General features: G+C 38.7%; 1 protein-coding gene across 2 annotated transcripts in view; it reads left to right on the top strand.

The window, feature by feature from the left end:
- LOC102113734 (uncharacterized) overlaps positions 1-18,472 on the top strand; it is a 45,121-nt gene extending 26,649 nt beyond the window's left edge. For both annotated transcript variants that reach the window (XM_088060588.1, XM_005520937.3), the window contains exons 4-8: positions 5,130-5,221; positions 10,294-10,476; positions 11,005-11,064; positions 13,216-13,317; positions 18,197-18,472. In XM_088060588.1, the coding sequence (XP_087916714.1) occupies positions 5,130-5,221; positions 10,294-10,476; positions 11,005-11,064; positions 13,216-13,311 (431 nt within the window). In that variant the 3' untranslated portion in view covers positions 13,312-13,317; positions 18,197-18,472. The remainder of the gene's footprint in view (positions 1-5,129; positions 5,222-10,293; positions 10,477-11,004; positions 11,065-13,215; positions 13,318-18,196) is intronic.
- The last annotated feature ends 4,208 nt before the right edge of the window (positions 18,473-22,680 follow it).

Genomic DNA, 22,680 nt, shown 5'->3' with positions numbered 1-22,680 from the left:
GATTTAAAGCAGATGTTCAGAGTTGTGCAGCCATACAGATGTGCCAACAGGTCCCAGTGTGAATATAAGAACTCTTGTGAAGAAGGCAGTGTTGAAATATCTTTCAAAGGAAAGTCCTTGTCCAAAATAACTATTTCTTTTCTCAATAAATAATGTACACGATTTGTGGAAAAGGCGTAATTTATCTGTTTTGCTTATGTTGAAGTAAAGCCTTAGATTCTTAAGTATTTTAAATCAGTATTGATTTATTAACATTAGTTAGGTTGCTGTTATTCATACCACTTGGGAATCATTATTTTCTCTGATACAGAACTCCAAAAATTATTCCAGTTCAGGAAACCCTGCCATCATGGTTATAGGGGGAGCAAACTATTTAGAATCTTAGTATGTGCTGTCTGTAATACTTTCAAAGTGCTACTTTTAGGGGCACATATTTTATTTGCCTCTAGACAGGTTTTGATCACATTTTCACATCACAGTGTGTAGTGGCATTAGTGAATTAAGGTATGGTGAGATTGATTTTGTCCCACATAATGGATTGAGTTTTTTTATCTGGTCTGATTTGTAATGACAGCTGTAAGGATAAAAATGTGTCAACATAACTAAAATAACATTTCATTGAAGTAGTTAGAATGAGCAGCCAGGATATGAGGCAATGTGCATTAAGCCAGTACTATGCTGCATTATGCTCTTTAGTTAGCCATTTAACTGTTGTGGAAACTGCCTACTTGTAATGAGTTTTCAGTCAGGAAGTTAACGATTGGGCTCCTACTCATGGCTGTTCTCCTCTAGTCCTCACAGTTTATCATGATTCACATGTGACGTGTAGCAGGAGTAATGGTCACACAATTGCAGACAAGCACCTCTACTGTGGCAGAGAATAGGCTAAAAAGAAATCCATTGGAGGAGGAAGTACGATTTGTGTATTTACAGTTTTGCCACAGTCTTCCTGTGTGTCTCAGAGAGGGGCACTTAGTCTTCTGCTGTCTGTGTTTTAGCCAGTGCTGTGGGAACACGTGCTCTTTCACAGATTTAGAAGTTAATTCCTCATTGATTCTGTCTAAGAGTAGTCTGCTTTATTTATCAAGGCTTTGGCTTTCAGTCTGCATGTGGGGCACTCAGCCTACAGCTTTGATTTAGCAAGTTATGCTGAAATCAAATCTTGTATGGTTTGTATTAGTAGTGCAATTTTCACCCAGCGTGCGTATCAGAGAGAGTATGGACCTTTCCAACCTGTGCAACCTTCGTTAATAAAGATACAGTGACTGCTGTTGACCTCTTGTGAAAAGTAGATCCATTCGTGTTTTTATTCTGTGGCCTGAATAGAAGATACAACAGAATGGGCACTGTTCACTTGACGTGGGAATTCTCTGTTGCTCTGACTCATGTAGAGCAGCAGGGAGGGGGAGGAAAACGGGCTCCACACACCCGGTATCCAGTTTTGTAATTTACAAAATCTTTTTGATCTAAACTTTGCACATTCAATATTCCAGAGGGTATTTGCGAGTTTGATAAAAGTCTGTAGTAGTGCTGGAGAAAGATAAGGCTCACTATTGTACTAAAACAGTGTTTTGGTGCCAAGACAGTATATTTATGCTTTTATGTTGCAAGACTAACAGTGCCCATCAAACTTTGTATAATTTGTTATTATACAGAGTAAAGATGAAAATACCCGATCGTTCTCTAAGTTGCAATACAAAATACTTTAAGTTTAATACTCAACTATATTGCAAACCAGTCCATTATCATGATGTAGTGCTTCACAGTAGCTGGGAGAAATACAGTGTGATGAAATGTACCAATGTGGTGGGGACCAACTTATTTTTGTGTAGAATAGAAAAGATCCTTACTTTTTCCCCCATTCTAATCAACTGTTATTTTGCCCATATGTTTTCTGATGTGTCTTACAGAGTTTCATGATAGGGTTTCAAAGCTGGATGAAATTTTCTGTTCCAGCATTGTGGTCAGTCAGTTTTTAGCATGCATAAAAGAACTAGTGTTCCTATGTTTTTCTTTGGGCCTGTGAAGTCAGAGTCGCAAGGAATAGAACAAAGCCTCAGAAGATATAACAGGAGCCTTTGGGAGCTAGTGGGGAATTGCAAACTCTTTGTTTATTGCACCTGGCACTTTCTCAAAATCTGCTTCACAGGGGCCAGACCAATCATTTCCTCAAGCAGATAAGAAGGATGCTTTCTCTCCCTGAGTCAAAGCTCTGTGAGTTTCTAAATAAGACAGTAAAAATGTATATTTTAAGGCTACTTTCTAGAGGGATTATAGATAATAGATTGCAATATATTTTATCTCAGAAAACCTGAATGTCAGGACTAGTTAAAATGGTTAAGTTAAAAAGTATGGACTTTAAAACCACCTGCAATCACAAGAGTTGTAACAACATGCATTGTGCCTGAATTGTCTGAAATGAGATTTTAAGCATTCTAAACAGGTATTAAATTGGAATAATAAAAAATAAATTTGCTAAGCACAAGCAATTTTCAAGAGCATTCTGGTGTATTTGAGACCCATGTCAGGAGCTCTGGGGAACTTACCTCTGTTGGTGTTCCACAAGAGAGGAAATAGAAGGAAATGTGTCCCTTGCATCTCCCAGGTTGTTTCAAGGCAATGAGTCAGGACCATTTTACACAAGTTTCTTAATATGCATATTTTTTATTTCTGCTGTTGATATGATTTCATGGATCTTGTTTGATAGACATAGTCACAAGTGTCTGTCTGTCAGATAAAGCCCAGGAGCTAACCAGACCTTCTGTTTCTTATCCATCTTTTCTTAAATCTTCATTCTTAGGAATTAATTCAGAAGATGTAAATATGGAAGTAATTCTGTATAATCTTCTTCTTAAAGGCAGTCTTTCAGAGATTTAGACAATGCAGAGCAACTGTTTTAATCTTCCATCAGGCAAATGGAAGCAATTCTCTACAGTAGAATCCTTTGAGTGATTGTTCAAATTTAAGCTCTGTTTTCCAGTATTATGAATTTGAGTTTCCACCATGGATTGAAATAAGATTTTTAATGCAGTTAGAGTGTACAATTGTTTTATTATTTTTTGTATTATATATTATAATTTAATGCAAAAGTCCAAACATTTTAACTTTCATATAAATAACACCAAAGCAATGGAGTTGAAATGAAGTGTTCTAACTTCACCGAAACCAAGTATGTGTATGTAATGAAAGTAAATTGTTTTAAGTGTATTCCCTTAAGAAAATACTAGCTCTATAAAATCACTGAAATTCTAATTATTTCTCTGTTTTCTGGGAAAATGTTACTTTCTTGGCAGTTTTGAATTAAGCTTGGTCTGTGAGACACCATTCTAAACACATGAATGCTATAATACTGATTTTAGTAGAAATGGTTTAGATGGCTTTTAATGCAAAACATAACTGACCTGAAATTTCTTGTTGGGAAATCTAACATGATGGAACAGACTTCAAAGTCTCCTGTGAGAAATATGCTAGAAGCAAAATATCTTAGAGTATACTGTAGGGGGAAAAAATTGAAGCTATTCATGGAAATGTACTATTTCATGTCTGTGACTGAATTTTGTTTCATTTCAACCTGAAATGAAAGCTTTGTTCTTTAAGGGCAATAATGGCACGTTTTTTGTAACTCCTTAGCTTTCAACAATAGTGTATAATATTTGGGTTCACCATTGTGTTAAAACCATGTTTTTCTGTGTGGCAACTGACTGCTGTGGCATAATGATTTATTAGTGTTGACACTCCAGGGTTGTTTGTCAAAAGCTCAGCTTTTGCTCCTTCTGGCAGATTACATACAAATTATGTTAATCACTATAGTGCAGATTTTAACCTAATTATGTTATACATCTTGAACAATTATAATTTCAGTAAGGGAAAGATGTCTGGCATTTTATTTGTTAATATATTTTTTCTTCTTTTGGTATTCCACGAAAGAAGCTGAATTAAAAAGTGATGGTATGTGTGGAGGTTTTTTTGCTGCAGTTTATGTTTTAGCTTATGCTGCTAAAATATGTGAAAGCTGATTTTATTTTTTAGGACTTTTCAGAATTTCACAAAGGACTAGCAAAATGTAATTTCTTTTTTTTGTATATAGATAACACACGTCTATGCATCTTAAAGGATTGGTCTGCTCAAATCTGGATTAACAACAGTGATCAGACTTCTGTGTTCACACACAGAGACAGACTTTCCATCTGTAGCATTATAAACTGAAATGCAGCTCAAATCAATCCAGACAAAGTTCACATACTGAAGAAATTAGTCTGAGCCATGGTCCAGAGTGCACAGCCTAAGGAGACCCCTCCTAGCCTAGCCCCAGCTGCCTGCCTTGCCAACTGTGCTTAGCAAAGCAGAAGGACCAAACTATCCCAGGCAAGTCAGGGCTCAGGGGTGGTGGCAGGCCAAGACTGGGAGTTGGCCTTTTTCATATCTGAGGTTTGAAGGAAGACATCTGATTTCTGGCCTGTCAGCTCTTAATTTGTACACATGCATGCACACTTGAGGTTTATTTAAAAAATAGCCTTCATATCACCTAGGTCCCATTTGATTTCATTTGCTTGTCAATAGGAGCTGAGAAATCTAGCTACATTTTTAAGCTTCATGGTTCTTGCTAGCTACTGCTCATTAAATTGAAGATTTTAGACTGAGTTTTACGTAACATCTTGGAATGATCTAACAGAAAATAGGCAGTGTGACATGGTTCATTTGGGCTGTGTGTCCTTGGGTTGTATTGCTCACACCTTATTAGTCTTCAGCAAATGTTCTACTTTCCTTTAGTTTTGGCAAGCTGCTTGGAACACCATTTCCTTCTTTTCATTCTGGTGGAGTCCAATTGTTCTTTGCTTATACTACATCAGCCTTTCCCAGAATTTAGCCTGGAGTTTTTATACACTGGGGAGTTTCCAGTGTGTTTAGATTATAAAATGATTTCCTAATGTGACTGTGACAGAACCACGCTCCCAGATAACACTGTCAAACTAGATTTCAGTGCTGTTTTTCTGTGTTTCTTTGTGGTATTTTGCCCTACAGAAATGATGTGAAAAATAATTTTGTCTCTTGAAAGTGATATTTTTCAAATCATCCACCCAAGTAGTTAGGATTGTCCCAAAACTTTTTCTTGTTCTGTTTTTCTTTAGGTTTGTGTAAATCAATTGGTGTAAGCAATTTTCTTATCAGCCATCTTGAACAACTAAAGGAGGACTGTATGATTACACCACATGTTAATCAGGTGAGTGCATACATGTATTTGAAATATCTGGGTTTGGGTTCTTACTTTGGTTTTTTTGGTTAGCAACCTCCTCCCCTCTCCTATGCATGAAAGGCAACACCCAAACTATTTCCTTAGTCATACAATTTCTTTTTTCATTTCTATTTACGTATTGAAAACCATTCAGGAAGATGACCCGAAGGGTAGGGAAGTCCTTCCTCATTTTTCCCCACCCAGTTTCTCCCAGGCTACTTGTTTGTGTCTGGGTACAAGACACAAATGACTGGTCCCTGTGACAGTTTTTTGATGATAAAACTGTTTAGAAACAAAATTCAAGAATCACAGAACATTTAGCATCTTCAGAGAGAACCAGTTTTTGGAAAGCATGTGTTCAAAAACTTTTGTACTTCCTGTAAGCAACACTGAAAGCCTCAGTTAATTATATATCCATGTAAGGGTGCCCTTCCCTTGCTCCCCCCTTGTTTCCTATTTCACGTAAGTTCAGTGAACTCCTCGTTTAGGCAGGTGCTGTGATAGTCCTGGCAGAATTTGTTTTGCTGCCCTAGGCAGATCTAGGACGGCCACCTACATACCGGCAGGCTGCCAGGACACTCGACAAATGTTCCCTTGTTGCAGGTTTCTGCCTACAGCTGTGCTGGAAGTTCATGCTCCCATTCCTTCCACCTCCTGCCAAAGAAAGTGTGTGTATGCTGACAGGGATGTGGGAACTGGAATGGATGGAGTGCAGGCACATGCTTTTCCCCTTTGTACAGGTGGTCAGGATTTTTGGCAGGTGTTTATGGTTTAATGTCATTAACAGCCATACAAGGCTTGCTCAGAGTGTGACTATCAGAACCAAACAACTGTGATTTTAGCTGTCCACTATGGTAAAGATTACTAAAGGACAATTAATTAATGTTAAAATAGCATAAAACCATATAAAATATTTAAATTCAGTTATTCAAAATAAACCATTGAAATAAATATATGTTAAAGTGGGCAGGTTGATGACTGTTTAATAATTGGTGAATTTAAACAAGGTTCAAGAAATATCTTCAATACACATCTACAAAGGCTTACTAGAGGTTGGCATTAAATGTTACTACCTGTTAAGTAATAGTAGCTTTTCAGTTTTCTACTAAAGCACTGCAAGGAAGAAATAGTGATTTTGTTTTGAAATTTCCTCTTACCCACAGTGTCCAAATGTGTCCAGTAGTACTTTTTCAATGGTGTTCATGCATGGAGACAAGCTGTTTCCTGGTGCTATTTGACAAAACTCCCTTCCTGAGGCTAGGAAAGAGGAGACGAGAAGTTGAAGTGGTGGTGATACTGAGGGGTAGGAGAGGGCCCTTGCTAATCCTTTCTTTGAGGTGGTACACAGCATTGTTCTGAATTGAAAGCAAAAATCAACAGTGAATTACCCACACCATTGCCAAGTGCTTCACCTTAAATAGTTCTGTTATAGCATTAAGTTATACTTTTTAGAGTTAAAGGAATTTTATAAACCATACTTCAGCTTATCCTCAAAAAAGTATGTATTCTGGTTTTTGCCTAGTGTTGGAGAGTTACTGAGTCTGATGGTAAGATTACTTAAGTACCATCAAATAAATAATGAATTTCTAAATTCAAATTGGGACTGGAAATGCTCTACTGAATTCTTATTTCACTGTCCACAATTTATAGTACAGGTTTTTTACTGTATTTATGCATAAAATAGTGTACTGCTTCAATGGACTTAGAAAAATATAAAACATTTGCAAATAGTCATTGTATACAAAGTCTAAATATTGAAGAAATAAGTGGAGAAAAAATACTTCCCTTTTGGAATTCAGGGTGTTCTTACCGTTACAACAGTCCCTTTATGATATTAAAATTGAAAGCTGGGTTTTTTCTGTGAAGAAGAGAAAGTAGGAAGGCAGGAGAAATAAGCAATTCTTGTTTCAAAAGCCAAGTTTTAAGTACTGCCTTTCTTCTCAGTTCCTGGGGAAAAAACAGTGTCATCATGTCTTTTAAAGAAGTAGGAAAGGCCTGTCTTTTCAAGAATATGGTATTGCTAAGTTATTTATTATTAAGCAAACACCTTTTAAAATTTCAATATACAATTAAAAGTACTGGTAAGTACTTTATCATGTAGAGTGAAACTTACAAATTAGAAGTTCCAGGTTTATGTGCAGGAGTTTTGTAATTAACTTGGCAGTAGGAAGTTTGGATTTATGCTCAACTTTGAAGTCTCTCTGAAGGCTCATAGCCCTGTCACTCACTACAGGAAAAAATATATTTTATAAATATTTAATAAAGATATATGTTTCATTTACTAAAGTGATGTGCTGAACCCAAATATAAACTGTTCCTCTATGAATTCCATGTAGGAATGTTCATCAATATTTTTCCGGTCCTGGAGAAATGTGAATTACTGTGTAATGACCTCAGAGAGACTTGGTTATGTTGTTGATATTGCTATTTATATTGAGCTCTGTTGTGTAAATCTGTACAAGTTAGAAATTCATATGAGACATCAGAAAACAACCCCTTTGTGCATAAACTCACCTAAACTGTTCCTCTATATAGAAAATATTCATAGACTTTCAGTGTTTTCAGTATTTCAGTTTTTTAAAGAGAAAAAATGGGAAGACAGCATTCCCATTGAGAAAATTACTGAATTCCAGATGTGCAGAAACTTTATCACATGAAAAGGACCACAGCAGGGTGGAAAGAGTAAGGCCTCTGTGCACCATCATCTGAGGTATGACTTTCTAGGGCCATGTGTCAGGGTTGTTATTAGGCTCAACTGTTCCCCACTTGCTATGACTGTTGTAAAAAACACAGTGCTTTAGTTGGGGGTTCCCTGTGGCTGAGCATGTAGCAGCTGTGAAGTTCTGTAATGTGAACTGCATACTGTTCTGTTAAACAGATGCCAGTTTTTACATGCCAATCAATCAGGGTAGAGTGCCTGAAATGATTGAGATCTCCCTCTGCCATCATGTGACAGCCCTCGCCTGAGAAAAGTCTGGTGATGAAAATAGCAAGGGTGGGGCAAGACAGGAAGCAAGAATTGTTATTTTGAGGGGAAGCAAATGTTGACCACTCACCTTATGCCTCTTGTGGCTCAGGATCCTACTGCCTTGCATTCAGCTGCTGCTAGAACCTTCCAGAATTTTTTCATTAAAAACAAATTAAATTCAAAAGTGCTTATTTTATTTGATGCATTTGGTTATTTTAATAACATATTTTAGAAGAAAGATACTTGCTTCTACCAACACAAAACTGCATGTGTCAAAATTCAATTCACAAAATGTTGGAGTCTTTAGATTCAGTGAAAGGCACAAAGTATGATCTTTTCAGGTGGAAAATAGTTGTTGCTATGTATTCTGCTTGTGAAGCAGGCAGGTGATATCTCAGCATACTACCCTTGATTTAAGCACTTCTGATGTAACCTGGAACTCTGCTGCCTGGAATCTTACTAGAACAGCAGGTAAATTCTACTTGCAGTTTAATTAGTAGTAGATGCTGAATAAGTCACATGATGCCATAGAGGCACCACAGATGTTTCATCATTTGATCCTAAATACATCATTATTTATTTAATATTTTCTGAGCTACGCTATTTGCTATACTTACTGTAAAGAAGATCTGCTAAAATTGCTTATTACTCTTGTAATAATCTAATAATACACCCTGCTTGTTCTTCCATTTCTCCCCTAGTAGTTTTGTGTAGACACAATGAGACTATTTAATGTCCAGCTTAGCTGCAAACAAGTGAATAACTGTGTGACCTAAGCACTGCTCTTACACATATAAACACGAAATACAAAGGGTACTCAAAGGTCAAGAAACATCAAAGGTTGAAGACATGGATGTCTGCTGCTTGAACCTTGTTCCCGAGTCCACCTAGTAATTTAGATCATACCAGCTTTAGGCTGACTCAGCCCAGCCTTCCAGGGGCACAGTTTTTTCTTAGCTCATGTTGAATGACTGCCAGCCTATTGTTCCTGACTATTGTTGTCTGAAAAGACAACATGTACTAAAGATGAGAAACAGGAAATGTTCATTTGTCCTCTTAGAGGCAGAAGAAATTTTCCAGATTCCATGTATTGAGGTAATTGCTCAGAAGAGTATTTTTCTTCAAAATGCGTAAGAGTTCAATCCCTGGAACAATGCTGATGACCAGTGACAAAAATGTGTCACATGATTTTGTATTTTGTAAAAGAAAACACTACCCCACTTTGATCTAAATGCAGAGTAATGTATGCTTCTTACAATTAATAGACTGTGAAATATTTAAATAGCTTATTAAGGAACATTATAGAGTTTCTTTTCTGGCTTTAGCTACATGCCAGAGTATGTCTCTCCTCTGAAATCATTAGTGTCCAATAACTTCTTTTTCTCCCAACTACTGTGTCTTTGTAGCTTATTACTTTTCCTCTTTTAACTGGTTCTTGGAAATTTATGATCTTTTTTCCTACAAAGGGTCTCCTTCACACATCATTCCACAGCATAATTGCTTCCCTGCACAAGCTGATGGTGACACCACTGAATACAGGATTTGCCATGTGCAATCCTTGCCAACAGGCTTTGTTTCCAAGGTCAGGTCCTCACCTTAAGCAAATTGTTCTGGTTGGCTGCTTGCAAACCCAGCCCCTGCACAGCCCCCTCCCCTCACCTGGGCAATTCAAAGATCATTAGAAAGAATCATTAGTAAAGAAATAGGAAAGGACATAGATTTGGGGAAGGGAGAGTAATCTCAAAGCACCAATGAAAATGACCTGATGCTGACTTCCACTGTGCATTTGTATATATTTCTTAAAATCAGAGCAATAGTGAAAGTCCAGCTGCAGGTCAGGCAGACAATTGCACTTGTTTCTGAGGGAAACATAAAATATAGTTAACTGTTATGCCAATTACTGGTAAAATACATGATTAATACTCTTCATCTATCTTCTAAAACTGATACCTTACATCTACTTCCCAGAAGCAGTGACTTAGTGCATGTTCTATTTTTTAAACTAGAGAAAAATTATTTTCATTTTCATTGCTGCTTTCTACAAAGTGTACTCTCGGGGTTTTTACTAAAAGTTTATTTCTATTTATCCAAGGTTGAATATCACCCTTTCCAAAGACCTCAGGAGCTGGTTGATTATTGTAGGAGCAGAGATATTGTTTTTGAAGGCTACTGTCCTTTAGCCAAAGGTGAAGCACTCACTCATCCTGCAATCATTCAGCTGGCAAAGAAATATGGCAGAACTCCAGCACAGATTTGCATATGCTGGAGCATACAGGTAATGGAGGGTGGTAATAAAAACATGTCTCCTTTCTCAGGAAAAAAAGGCAAGTAGTTTGGGGTTTGTGCATCAAACCAGAATTTATACAGAAGGTATTTCTGCTTTATATGTTGATATTGTGAAAACTGATGTCTGTGCTGGAAATTTAGAATGTAGTACACAAATCATGCCACTATTTCAAATATTATTTGAAATAATCTGGTTGTAGAGAATAAGAGCCACCAACAAGAGATATTTTCAAAGTTAATGTTACAAGCAGTATCCCTCATCATTCCATTTATGTCATTCAATATGAAGTGCTAAGCAATGAAACAGTGTATTGAGTTGATATACACCGTATAATGTGTTGGAAATCAACACAGTGTATATAACTGCAGTTGCAAATGGCATAGAGAAATCTCAGTGTCCCCCAGAAGATGAAAGTAAAGCCTCAGAATGTGTGAGGAATTTCTTGTAATGGTTTGAAGATAGATAATTTTCTTAAAATCTGCTGATTTTAGTGATGAGAAACATAATTCTTTTCAGAATGGGATTGTCACTATTCCAAAGTCAACAAAGGCAGAACGGATAGAGGAAAACTGCAAGGTAAGATTTGGTTATGCACTCAAGTCTGACTAACATCTGAGTAAGAATTTTTAATATTTTGGTTTGCTTTCCCATTTTCCTTCCCAGGAAGGAATATACTGGGGTAACTCAGTCAAAATTGGCAAATGATGGTAACATGAAATGACCCTAATGTAGGAAAAAACTATAACTCCCAAATATCAGAAAAGACCTGAAGAGCTAATCACTGTGTATAAAGAAAAATCCATAGAAGACCTTTTGTAGTTGATTTTTGTAATTATCAGTTCTATTTATTACTTGTCTAGTTGTTGGAGATCCTAATCTGGTTATGGTTACGTTCTTTTTGTGATAGGCGCACAGGTCAAATGGAAGGATTTTGAATTCTATGCATAACAGTTCATGGAAGCTTTAAAACTCACTTGGGGATAACTCCAACATAAAGACTTTCTAAGGAAATCACAGTCCTGCCAGAGCTGACTCTTCCCCTACCTTCTCCTTCCACCCGATGTGCAGAAAAGCTTCCAGCATGAAGGGGCTGGACAAAGAAAAGTGGGAATGAATGAGAATTGGCAGTGTGATTTCTCCCCTGCAAGTTTTTAAAATTTCCTTTTAATACCAAATAGTTTTATTTCATTACTTGCTTTGTCTCTCTATTTCTCTAATCTAAAAGTCTTCTTTCTTTAGGGTAGGCAAAACCACAACTTATTTCCAAAAATATCATAGAGGTATGAACTGCTACGGCAAATCTGGAAGAAACTTTGCAAGAAGACAGGAAACTTCTGTCTGCTTTTTATATTCTTCTCTGTGTGTGCGGAGGTGTGAATCAATATACATGTAATGAGGATTTCTGCTGGTGGCCATGCCCGTTTATACAGCTCCTGCTGTTGATTGTTTATTCTGAAATACACACTGCCTTCTGTGGTACAAGCACAGCTGCTTGTGGTAGTGTATTGGGAACCAGATCAGAGAACAAAACCAGTTTAAAAATCTCTCTTTTTTTTATTTTCTTTTTCTTTTTATTTTCCCTGATAATATTTAAAATCTAGATTAATTTCACCTTTTTACAGAGTTAACTCTGTGGCATCACAAATTCACACAACTGAGGGACTGTGTTACATCCAAACTTAAAACTCTTAAGATGGAGAGTGGAAGGAACGGGCACAGTCCATTGAGTGTTGTTTATCACATCTCCCTTGTTTCCCTCATGTTTCTGTGTTGGCCTCTCTATCACTTCTGGTCAAGTTGGTCCTCATTACACCCTCAGTATATAATACATAGGGTTTCTATGACTGGTTTAAGCTTAAAAAGCTTGAGAGAGCACTGGGATTTGAATACAAGAATCATTCCAAAAGAGTGGTTGCTGGAAAATGTAAGATGGGAGGAGCTCATTTGGCTACAGTTCAGGCTCCATGGAGTCTTTTTATTGAGCACAGAGCTATGACAAAGAGAACAGAAGCAACTTCCTGATGATAATGTCTCAATAGACCACCTGCTAAGAAAGCACTCACACCATGGTTCACATGGCAGGTGTGGCCACAGGAGAAAGCAGTGGCTGTAAGAACCTGTGTTTGAAGACAGGTGATTGCTTTCTAGTTGGAGTTAGTATGGAGGCACTGTAGCACTGTTTCTGTATTTAGCCGATTTGTGAGAGTTTTGTCAAAGTAGAGTCATAGAGAAGACAGTCTTTGGCTTGTTAGCTTTGTGAATGTCCTGATACCTTCTCTTTTTTCTGAAGTTCTGAGAAAGAGAACTGTAACACTCTAAACTGAACATTGGGATGTAAGTGAAATACTGAGCTCATTCTTCCAAAGAGATTGCAGTCAGGGTATTCCTTTACCTACCTCTGGCAGTGACAATAGAGAGTGCTGTCAAAAACAGCTTTGATATTCCCCTTGTCCTGAATCCTTGCCTGAGGCCAATGTGCTACAAAATCATCTTAACATAGTCTGCAAATAAAAATGAGTCACTAAAGGAGCAAAAGATCCAATGGAGCCTGTCAGCTTGATGGAGTATTTTTATATGACAAAATATAAGAAGAATTTTTCAAACAAAAAATATATAAAAATTGGGCCTCACATTTAAGTGAATCTTAGTCAGTTAAACACTAGAATATATATCAGGTTGTTGATTTTCTCTGTGTTCATGATGTTAACTATATATGTATTCCCACAGGTGTTTGATTTTACAATTGCAGAAGACGATGTTGAAATTATGAATGGAATGCATGATGGGAGACATGTTTCCTGGGATCCAACTTCTATTGTGTGAATCAAGGTTTGAGCTGTTTTTCCTTTCTCAGGGATCAGTGAGTCACACCATGTAATTTCAATTCATGGAAGGTTACAGTAACAACCTAATCAAGATAGTGATGTTTGCTAGTAGTTATCACTGATTTGAAATGTTTAACACTGGCAACAATGTTAACAAAAGATATTTTTGAGGGCAGCGCTTCTGTACAACCCTCAAAGAGATTTTATATTTCCATCTCAAATTCTGTTCCTCAGTTCACTGAAGTCCATACAAAGACTCCTATTTATGCCACGGACCCTGCATCAGGCTGTTTAATTCAAATGGGGAGGTACTCCTTGAAAAATGTAGGGCAAAAGTGCTACCTGATAGCGTGCAATATAGGTGTTGGGTATGAAATAATTTTTCAAGTACTTCATAAGAGAGATACAAAATATAAAGAAGAAAAAGCTGGATTAATAAAAATGGTACTGCCATTATCATAACAGTATTTATGTTGTACAATGTACTGTAAATCTCCATCAAAAAATATAATCTCATTGCAATACACAATATCTGAACATCACCAAAAAGGTTTTAAGCATATCACAGCATTACTATGGCATTGACTCAGAGTTCTATGCATATTAGTTACTAGCCTGTACATAAATCAAAGTAGAAATCTTTCCAGACAAGTCCAGGTCCAGATAAACTCTTTGCAGGGCCAAGAGGTGAGCAGCAAGCCCCATGAGACAAAAAGACATCTTTGTTATTACTTACTGGAAATTGGGTTGAGCTTCTTGGAGCTTTTTGTGAGAATTTGTTTAGATTCCATTTTGGGTTTGTTCAGGAAATCTCATTAAGAGACTATACTGGGCCTCAGATTTTCTTATAAAATAGGTATCACTACAGAGAGGTGAATATGGATAAATGCAGCTCACAGATCTGTTTTGAGCAATATGCCTGCAGAATCTATTGGCTTAGTATTCAACTTGCAGTCACATTGGTTTGATATTTTAGGAGTTCCTGTGTCTAGAAAGGTATGGAAAATCTGATTATGATTTATATTGTGTGTGGACTTCCTGAGGCAGTTTTCCCAGTGCTGTTCTGCTTTAGTCATATTGTGAAACAAAGCTCCTTAGCTTTTTATCAAAAAGTGACTTACTGCAATCACATATTCTAGCCCACATTGTTTGTCCTCCAAGTGTAGAGCTTCTATACAGCTTGTCTAAAATCTAGACAAATTTACCTTTTGGATAACAGATCCTCAGAATTAATATCTAGTTCTTTCTGGTAAACTTGTCCACAAAAAATTTGTCTAGATTTGCCTCTAGAATAATTTGTATGAAAAACAAGATAATGTTTGAAATGCTGTTCACTAATACCTGCAAACATGTGGTGTTCTGAGAAATACACACAATCTTCAGAGCAAGGTTATTTTCTAGTTTCAAGCATGGCCTGCAGTCTAGGAGCCTCCAATACCTGGGGATACCACTCTAGGTGTCTAAGAACAGCTCTGTACCTGACTCAGCTATTGTGATGAGGGATTCCATAGTTCCAAACAGTAAGGCTCATTTATAAAACTGATGTAATTTTTAGGTTTTTTTTTTTTTTTAGCTTTTGCATAAAACTGTGGCTATGACTTAGTGAAAGTTGGAAAGATTGTCCAGAAATAAACCTTTCTACCAGTAGCTATCAGCTAATACTGCTTTTGAAAAGTCTCTTTCTAGAACAATGCTTTAGCAATATGAAAAAAAAATTAAAACTGTGCTGTTGAGGGACTCCTTGCTTCACAGTGTAAAAACAAGGTCTAGAAGTGAGTCATCTGTCTGATATTCCCTAAATATGGCTTTTGGCAGGGATGACTTTCTAAGAATTTACAAAACACAAGTTGGAGTTTCACCTCTAGTTCTCTCTAAAGAAACAGACATCACATCAACATACTGCTTCCAACATAAATGATGTGTCAAAGGAATCAAATCTTTATATAGGTTAACAAATTCTAGCTCCAGTATTACCAGAACAGGGTCAGTTAGGACTAGCTACATGGCTAGAGCTCCATGCTTGTTAGAACACTTTTGGGTTTTTGCACTTGATTCTCTGATCACCTCCCTGTTCTGAACTAACTGGAATTAAACCAGATCTTCTTGCTAATGCCCCACATAGGTGACGTTAGGCTACTGTGAGAATGGCTTTGAATTCATTAATTTATTTCAGTGTTCCTTCTGTCAAAGAGATTTTTCAATGTTTTTGGTGTCTGCACCTGCTTTTGCGAGGAAGGCATGCCACCATTTTCTCAGTCTAGGTCATGGTATCTAAGCAGTTCACTGATTAATGAGAGGAATAATCAGGAATAGTATTACTAAAAAAGCATTCTTAAGGAGCAGCTGTGGCATACTTTTCTAATTACATTCAGGGTGAATTGCTGTTGGTTCAGGACTTTTTTCTTTGGTGAGTTTTTTTTTTTCTTTATTTTATTTTGTAATCTTTCCTAGCATTTCCATTGCTGCTAGTTAGTGCTTTTAGAACTACAGAAGAGTTTAATTTTAGCTGTGTACTAAGTGAGGTGTAATTTGAGACAACACAAGATTTTAAGTGCTGGGACTCAGCTGACACAAGCTATCTTTCTCCCAGGTGTGATGAGCAGTTTTACACATTATGCCTCACTTATAGCCATTGTTTTCTGCTAGAAGCTGTAATTGCCCAAGAGACTCTGAAACCCTATTATCTCCTGTGGCCTTGGGATAGATCACTGAAGCATCTTCCTTTGACTGTGGTATTCACAAGTTTAATATCATGTTTGTTAATTTTGAATCATTGTGCAAGTCCCCTTTCTTTTGGTAAGGTTGCAGAAGGAACGACAGACTCAGTGGATTCATATTTTATGCTCCAATATACAACTACATTTGCATTACTCTGGCAGTGATAATTTTCTTCTTAAGCAAAGGCTGCTGAAGAAGAAGTCCACATCACCTCATCTAAATAAACCTTTCTAAAGTATTCCAACATTGATCAAAGAAATAAGACAACTAATAAGAAATTGGCAAGTGAACACTAACAAGATTTAGGAGTAGCAGGGAGGATTGATTTATGGTAAGAGATGCAGACCACAGAAGATCAAAATGGTATAAAAGTGCTGGACATACAAAACCAGAAAGTTTATTTATGTATTTTATTTCTTCTTTGGTCAGTTAGCCTAGAGGTGTTAATTTTTTAAGATTTTGCTTTGTTTTAAACTCAGAATTTATTCCTCAAGTGAATAATGAATAATGAATTTATTCCTCAAGTGAATAATGAAGAATGCATATTCTTCCCCAGGGTTGAAATTCTTCCTCTTTTTTTTATTTCTCTAAAACAAACTTCCCCTAGAGAGAAAATTTTTTCGCCTTTCTACAGTGACCCTTTTAAAGATACATTTCATCTGGGTAACCCATCATCTTGCCAGTAGGATCAGGGAATACACCAGAAAACTAAATTCTTCCCTATCATTATGTCATTTATGGTAGTGACTGATTGGGACACTCCTTTTCAGTTGAGATAAACCATTGCTTAAAATAAGATGCAATTTATCAGTGCTATCTACCTAAATGCAGTCAGCTGCCTTTGCGGGAGCTCTGTGGCTCCTAATGGAAGGAAACTCTTGAAACAAACAAGGAAAAGAAAAATATAAACTAAAAATCAATGGAAAAGCTGAGGCCATTTTTCTGTGCAGCCAAGTAACTTCCTGACTGACTTTGAGTAGGTCCCTCTCCTATTTTTCTTGCTTCCTTTTGGTTTTCATCTCTTACATTATTGGAGATGAAGGCACCTAAGAATGTTTCATTGGAAGATAATGGAAATGGGTTTTTTAAGTGAATATTCAGGAATTTTTTTTAATGAGGCTGCAGAAGTGTTTCTATCCTACTTGTCCCCCCCAGCATGACTTCCAAGGCATTATTTTCTGAGTAGCACAGGTAGAAAATAAACTGTAATACTGATAAGTTTGCAGATCTACTAGGCCAAGCCAACTGGATGATATTCACACCTCTGTGGTTAACCCATGCTTTTGAAAATGGAGTAAAGGTGGTGTAGCTCTTGCTGCTACTGACTGAATCCAAAGCAGTTAACTCTTTCCACATTGCCTCCCAAAGCTTTGAAGCTCACCTCTCGCTACTGTGCATTGGGTAAAAAGAACAGATAAGCCAACCTTCCGATAATTTTTTATGTTGCCGTGTTAGGAGACTTTCTCTGTACCTAGTTTCTTTAACTTTCTGCAGCCTCCAGTAAGATACCGACACACTTGAAAGAAAATGTTGGGTATTTGCACTGTGTGTTGCCAGTGTTGTAACACGGAGCCCTCTGTAAGGCACTGTAGGTGTGGCCAGAGTTGCGGGATGTGCTGCTCAAAGGAGCACGGCACAGACGGATTGGAGCAGGTCTCAGTTGCTGTGCCCAAGAGGAATGTGTGTGATCCTAATAGTGGCTTGGCCAGCCAGTGCCCTTTGAGGAGCATTCTGCAGCAGAACTACTAGTAGGAACTTATATATGTATGTATGTGTGTGTATATATATATATATAAGCAGTTTTATCATCCTGTTAATGATTGCTCCATATATTAAAGTGTGTTACAGTTTTGGGTGCAATGATATCCATGCAAACTATTGCATGTCACTTTCTCAGCTACTTCAATTCTTTCCCTTCAGACCTAAGCTTTTCCTAATAATATATTCAGCTTAGTGAGCTAAAAATAAAGTACATATTCTCACAAAAATGAATATAGTAAACTTTTTACAATTGCCTTTTAAAACAAAAGGCCATTTGATTAATATTATTTATCAATATCAAGAACTTAAAACCAGACCATCTAAGTTATAGAATACTGTTACTGAAAATATGTGTGCTTTAGTCTTTGCAATTTTCTTGTGACTTTTTCTTTTCTCCAAACCAGGTTTTTGATTTTAATCTGAGGAAAGAAGATATGGAATCTTTGAACACTGACTATTAACAGAAAATTAATTCATCTAACCTATTCCCTGTGGAAAGAATAATTTAAAACCAGATTGTTCTAAACTGGAAAAGTGATGTAACTGAAACATTAATTAGTTTTAAACTGAACAATAAATCTGAATTGTTCTATTAGGTACTCAGTGTACTCAAGAATCAATATAAATTGTTTGTATTTACTCTTATGTTAACAAATCAATAAAATAATTTACTCTTTGTAGCTTTGTTACAGATAAAGAAATACTTTCAGCATCTTCTCTGCTCTCTTAGACCTTTCTGGTATAGTCTCCCGTGGGTTGAGTTACCTCACAATATTATAATATTATAATTTTCTTCTACCTGTATGTACTTCATTTAAGGTGTCATTTGAACCCATTTGAACAAATCAGGCGTATTTTTTTTCCTTACAGATTTTGAAAAGTATCAGTTACTTGCAGGCACATAAGAGCATACTACAATGCATGTAAATCTTGACAAATACTTCAAAATATAGAATATTTGTCCAGGGATTGCAGCAGAAAAATTAATTCAACTTCTATATTTCTTCTAGTCATGAGAATTTTGGGGAATTTTGCAGGCCATTCTTGATATTTTCTTGGTGACCAAACCTGCACTCTGATAGTGTTTCACAGATCTCCTGTCATGACCAGCACTTCAGAGAGGAATGGCTCCCTTTGTGACCTAAGTTGCATCAGACTGAATAAAAGTATTTTTTGCTTATATGGACAAAGACTTTTGAAGGTGCAGAAGAATGACGTGTTGGAGAAAAATCCTTTGCTAATCTCTCTTGCAGGGATTGTCACTATCTTTTCAAGATGGATAAGTGTTCAGACACTCCTCTGATGCAATTGTGAGTTGTCCAGCTGCACTGGGAGAGTTCGGTCTGGTGGTGTCAGAGGCCACTAGTCTTTTGATATGCAGGCATTGGGTGGACCCCAGCTTACAGCTTCTTTTCTGACAAGATCAAAGCCTTTTCCTGCAAGGAAATTGCTCTGTGACTAGCCAGGTTTCTGCAATCTTCACCACACTAAGCTCTTACTGGAAGTTCCACAAGAGCTTTTTCTGTCACACAGTCAGTATTATTTTCTTATTGTTCATGACATTCCCTGAAACGTGAGTTTCTTCCCATCCTGAAAACTACCTAAAAGCATATACATACTTAGGATCCATGTGAAAAATGCATCTGCCTCTTTATGCTAGACATGTTGCAGAACTTTTTTTTTTTAGCCAGTTTAGCCAGATGAGGTGTCTGTTACGTATCAGTTTGGTGTCCTGATGTGCACAGCTTTCCTGCTGGCATTTGACCGAGACTTGCATTCTGGTTATTTCTGAAATGCATGCATAACATTGTGTTGTTCTTTTTGTTCTGACCATAGGCAATTCTAGAGTCGAGTTCTCAAAGGAACTATATATACACTGGATTTCTGTAGTAGAAGTGCAAGCTTCCTTATCAGTGGACCAGGTAGTTGGAGAAGGTACCAAGAAAGAGTTCTCATTCTCTTGGTGGCTTGTTCTCTGGGTGAGGCTGTAGTATAACCCTGGTGTAAATCCCCTTGCTAGACACTTACCAGCAACTACAGTTTTGGTAGAGTTGGCTGGACCAAACTGAGTCCTGTGTTTGTGTTTTAGCCCTTGTAAGCAGGTTAGAACCTGTGCAGTTGAGCCATGTTAACCTATCTTCTAAGAGGGTTTAGACAGCCTTCGGTGCAAATCCAGCTGATCTGGCTCCATTTGCCTGTGAAGTGTGAAGCTGTATTTCAGTTTTCTCACTGCCAAGATGTCAAGAAGGCTGTAAATGTGTGTGGTCGTCTAAGCTTAATGATGCTTTTTGTGATATCCACCTTTTGGAGTGGAACATGCCTGCATATTTTGCCCAGTGATGCACCTGGGCTGGGGAAACTCCTTGTATCACTAGAGGCTGAGAGGCAGAGATGAAGGACTTGGGGCACTGGTGGATGAGAGGCTGGACATGACCCTGCAATGTGAGCTTGCAGCCCAGAAAGCCAATTGTATCCTGGGCTGCACCATAAGCAGTGTGGGCAGCAGGTCAAGGGAGGGGCTCTGCCCATCTGCTCTGCTCTGATGAGACCCCACCTGCAGTGCTGTGTCCAGCTCTGGGGTTCTCAGCAAAGGAAAGACATGGACCAGACATGGTCAGAGCAGGTCCACAGGAAAGATGCAAATAATGGTCACAGGGCTGGAGCACCTCTTCTGAGGAAAGGCTGAGAGAAGTTGGACTTGTTCAGTCTGGAGAAGAGAAGGCTCTGGGGTTACTTTGTGGTGCTTAAGTATATGAAGGGGGCCCTACAGGAAAGCTGGAGAGGGACTTTTTACAAGAGCTTGTAGTGTCAGGACAAGAGAATAGCTTCAAACTGAAAGTGAGTGGGCTTAGTTTAGATATTGGTAAGAATTTTTTGCTGTGAGGGTGGTGAGGCCCTGGAACAGGTTGCCTGAAGAAGGGGTGCCCATCCCTGGAAGTGTTCAAGGCTAGGTTGGATGGGGTTTTAAGCACACTGGTGTAGTGGAAGGTGCCCCTGCCCATGGCAGCGGAGTAGGAACTGAGTGATTGTTTAAGGTCCATTCCAACCCAAACCGTTCTATGGTTCTGTGATTTTACACAGCCTCTGACAATTAATTTGTTGGATGTCACATCTCTGAGCTGGTATCCTCTCAGGTGGTAACCAATAGCCTGGGCATGAAAGCCTGCACATGTGACTAATGAAACCCTGAGTCATTCCATCCTTTAATTAAAGCATGTTCCTTTAATATATTCCTCTTACTTAAAATTATGTGAGAATTATTTCCTAGAGGAAAATGCCTAGTGAATGCAGTTTTATTTAGTATTTTCTATATATTAGATAAATAAGGGGGAAAGCTTGAAATATCTGGGGTCTGTCAGGCAGTTGCAGGGGATACATATGTCAGCCTCAAACATGATTTATCTTGTGTGCCTTTTCTGACAGTTGTGACTTAACGGCTATATTTTCCTCCAGGCTCTCAGGAGGCTAAATATCTTTTCAAGTTTCTAGCTTTGTGGTGGAAGAATAAATGTCTGTTTGCCAGTGTAATTTATCTGAGTCATTCTGGGAGAGGCGTGGAGCAATTGAAGCGTGACTATTAGCATAAATAAGAGAGGGACCCTCTTCCTGAGGGTAGAATACTCATGCTGTCTTGCAGAGGAAAGCTGCTTCCCCATAACAACTGCTGCTGCTAATTGAAAGGCACAATGCTTTAAACTAAAAGACCCAATATATTGAGTTTTGGCATATTGTGATATTCTTCTACATTTCAATTTGGAGTTAACAAGAGCAGAGCAAGGAAGGAAGAGAAAAAATTCTGCAGTAAGTGCAATGGTAGAATAACACCAGAGCTGGCATTTCACATATACCAAAGGTGGTTTTTCTTTTAAAAGTTTAAAGGGAGAAGGAATTATAAAACCTAAATTCACTTCTGTGTCTGTCCTTGTATAATATAGCGGTAATAGTATTAAGTAGTTACCATTGCCAATTTTGTTTCTAAAAAAAGTATTTAAAACTTTTCTTCATACTTTCAAACATGGGTATCTTACAGCATCCTCTGAACAGAAAGAGGCTAGGTTTGGTGGGGGTTTTTGGGGTGGGTTGTTTTGTTCTGTGGGGGTTTTTTTGTTTGTTTGTTTTTTGTTTTCATGTGGAAATACCAACACCTGGTGCTGTTTGATGGTGGCAGGAACTGAGTTTATCCCCAATGGGCCAGTTCTAGCTTCTACCCCACAGAGTGCAGCCTGGCACCATCCTCGCCCCATGGGGCTGCTGCCTTTCCGGGGGGGGCAGCTGGTGAGTCACTCTGCAGCCACGAGTGCGGCTGGCAGCTACCGGGCCTGCCACGGCAAAAACACACCTTGGTGTAGTGACAAAATGGAAGAGCTTCTTCCAGGTGTTTCCTTAAACCTGACTGACACTGTCCTGTAAGAGGGAGACCGGAGGTAGCATATAGGATGTTCCCTTTAGCCACAGCCTTTCTATGGTTACACGGGGGCAAGAAAGACGGGCGGGCGGGAAGCTGCCCCCGGCACGCCGCGAGGCGCAGGAGCCGTGCTCGGAGCCGGCCGGGCTGTGCCAATCTCTTCTTCCCTGGAATGCCGGGTGCGCCCGGTGGCGGGAGGCGGCGGCTCCGAGGCCAGGGACGACTGGAGCCCGGCCGCGGCGTCTCTCCCCGCGTCCCCCGGCCGGCAGGGCGAGGGGGTCCCGCGGGGGTGTCCTCCGCCTCACGCCTTCCTGCTCCGCCTGCTGCGGCCCCGCGGGGTCTGCACCGGCCCGGCACAGCAGCGCCCGCGGGTGCTCACGCCCCGCCGGGCGGGGCAGGGCCGGGGTGGCGGGCGGGGTTGTCCCGCCGGCGCTGGCTGGGCCGGGCCGGGCTTACAGGTCCGTGCAGGGAGGAGACAGGGAA

The sequence above is a fragment of the Pseudopodoces humilis genome, chromosome 10 (assembly GCF_049639895.1).
Source record: "Pseudopodoces humilis isolate 2021_Gansu_Grassland_sample_001 chromosome 10, ASM4963989v1, whole genome shotgun sequence".
Classification (NCBI taxonomy): domain Eukaryota; kingdom Metazoa; phylum Chordata; class Aves; order Passeriformes; family Paridae; genus Pseudopodoces; species Pseudopodoces humilis.
Note: the sequence above shows the minus strand (reverse complement) of the source record. Positions and strands in the feature narration are given on the sequence as shown.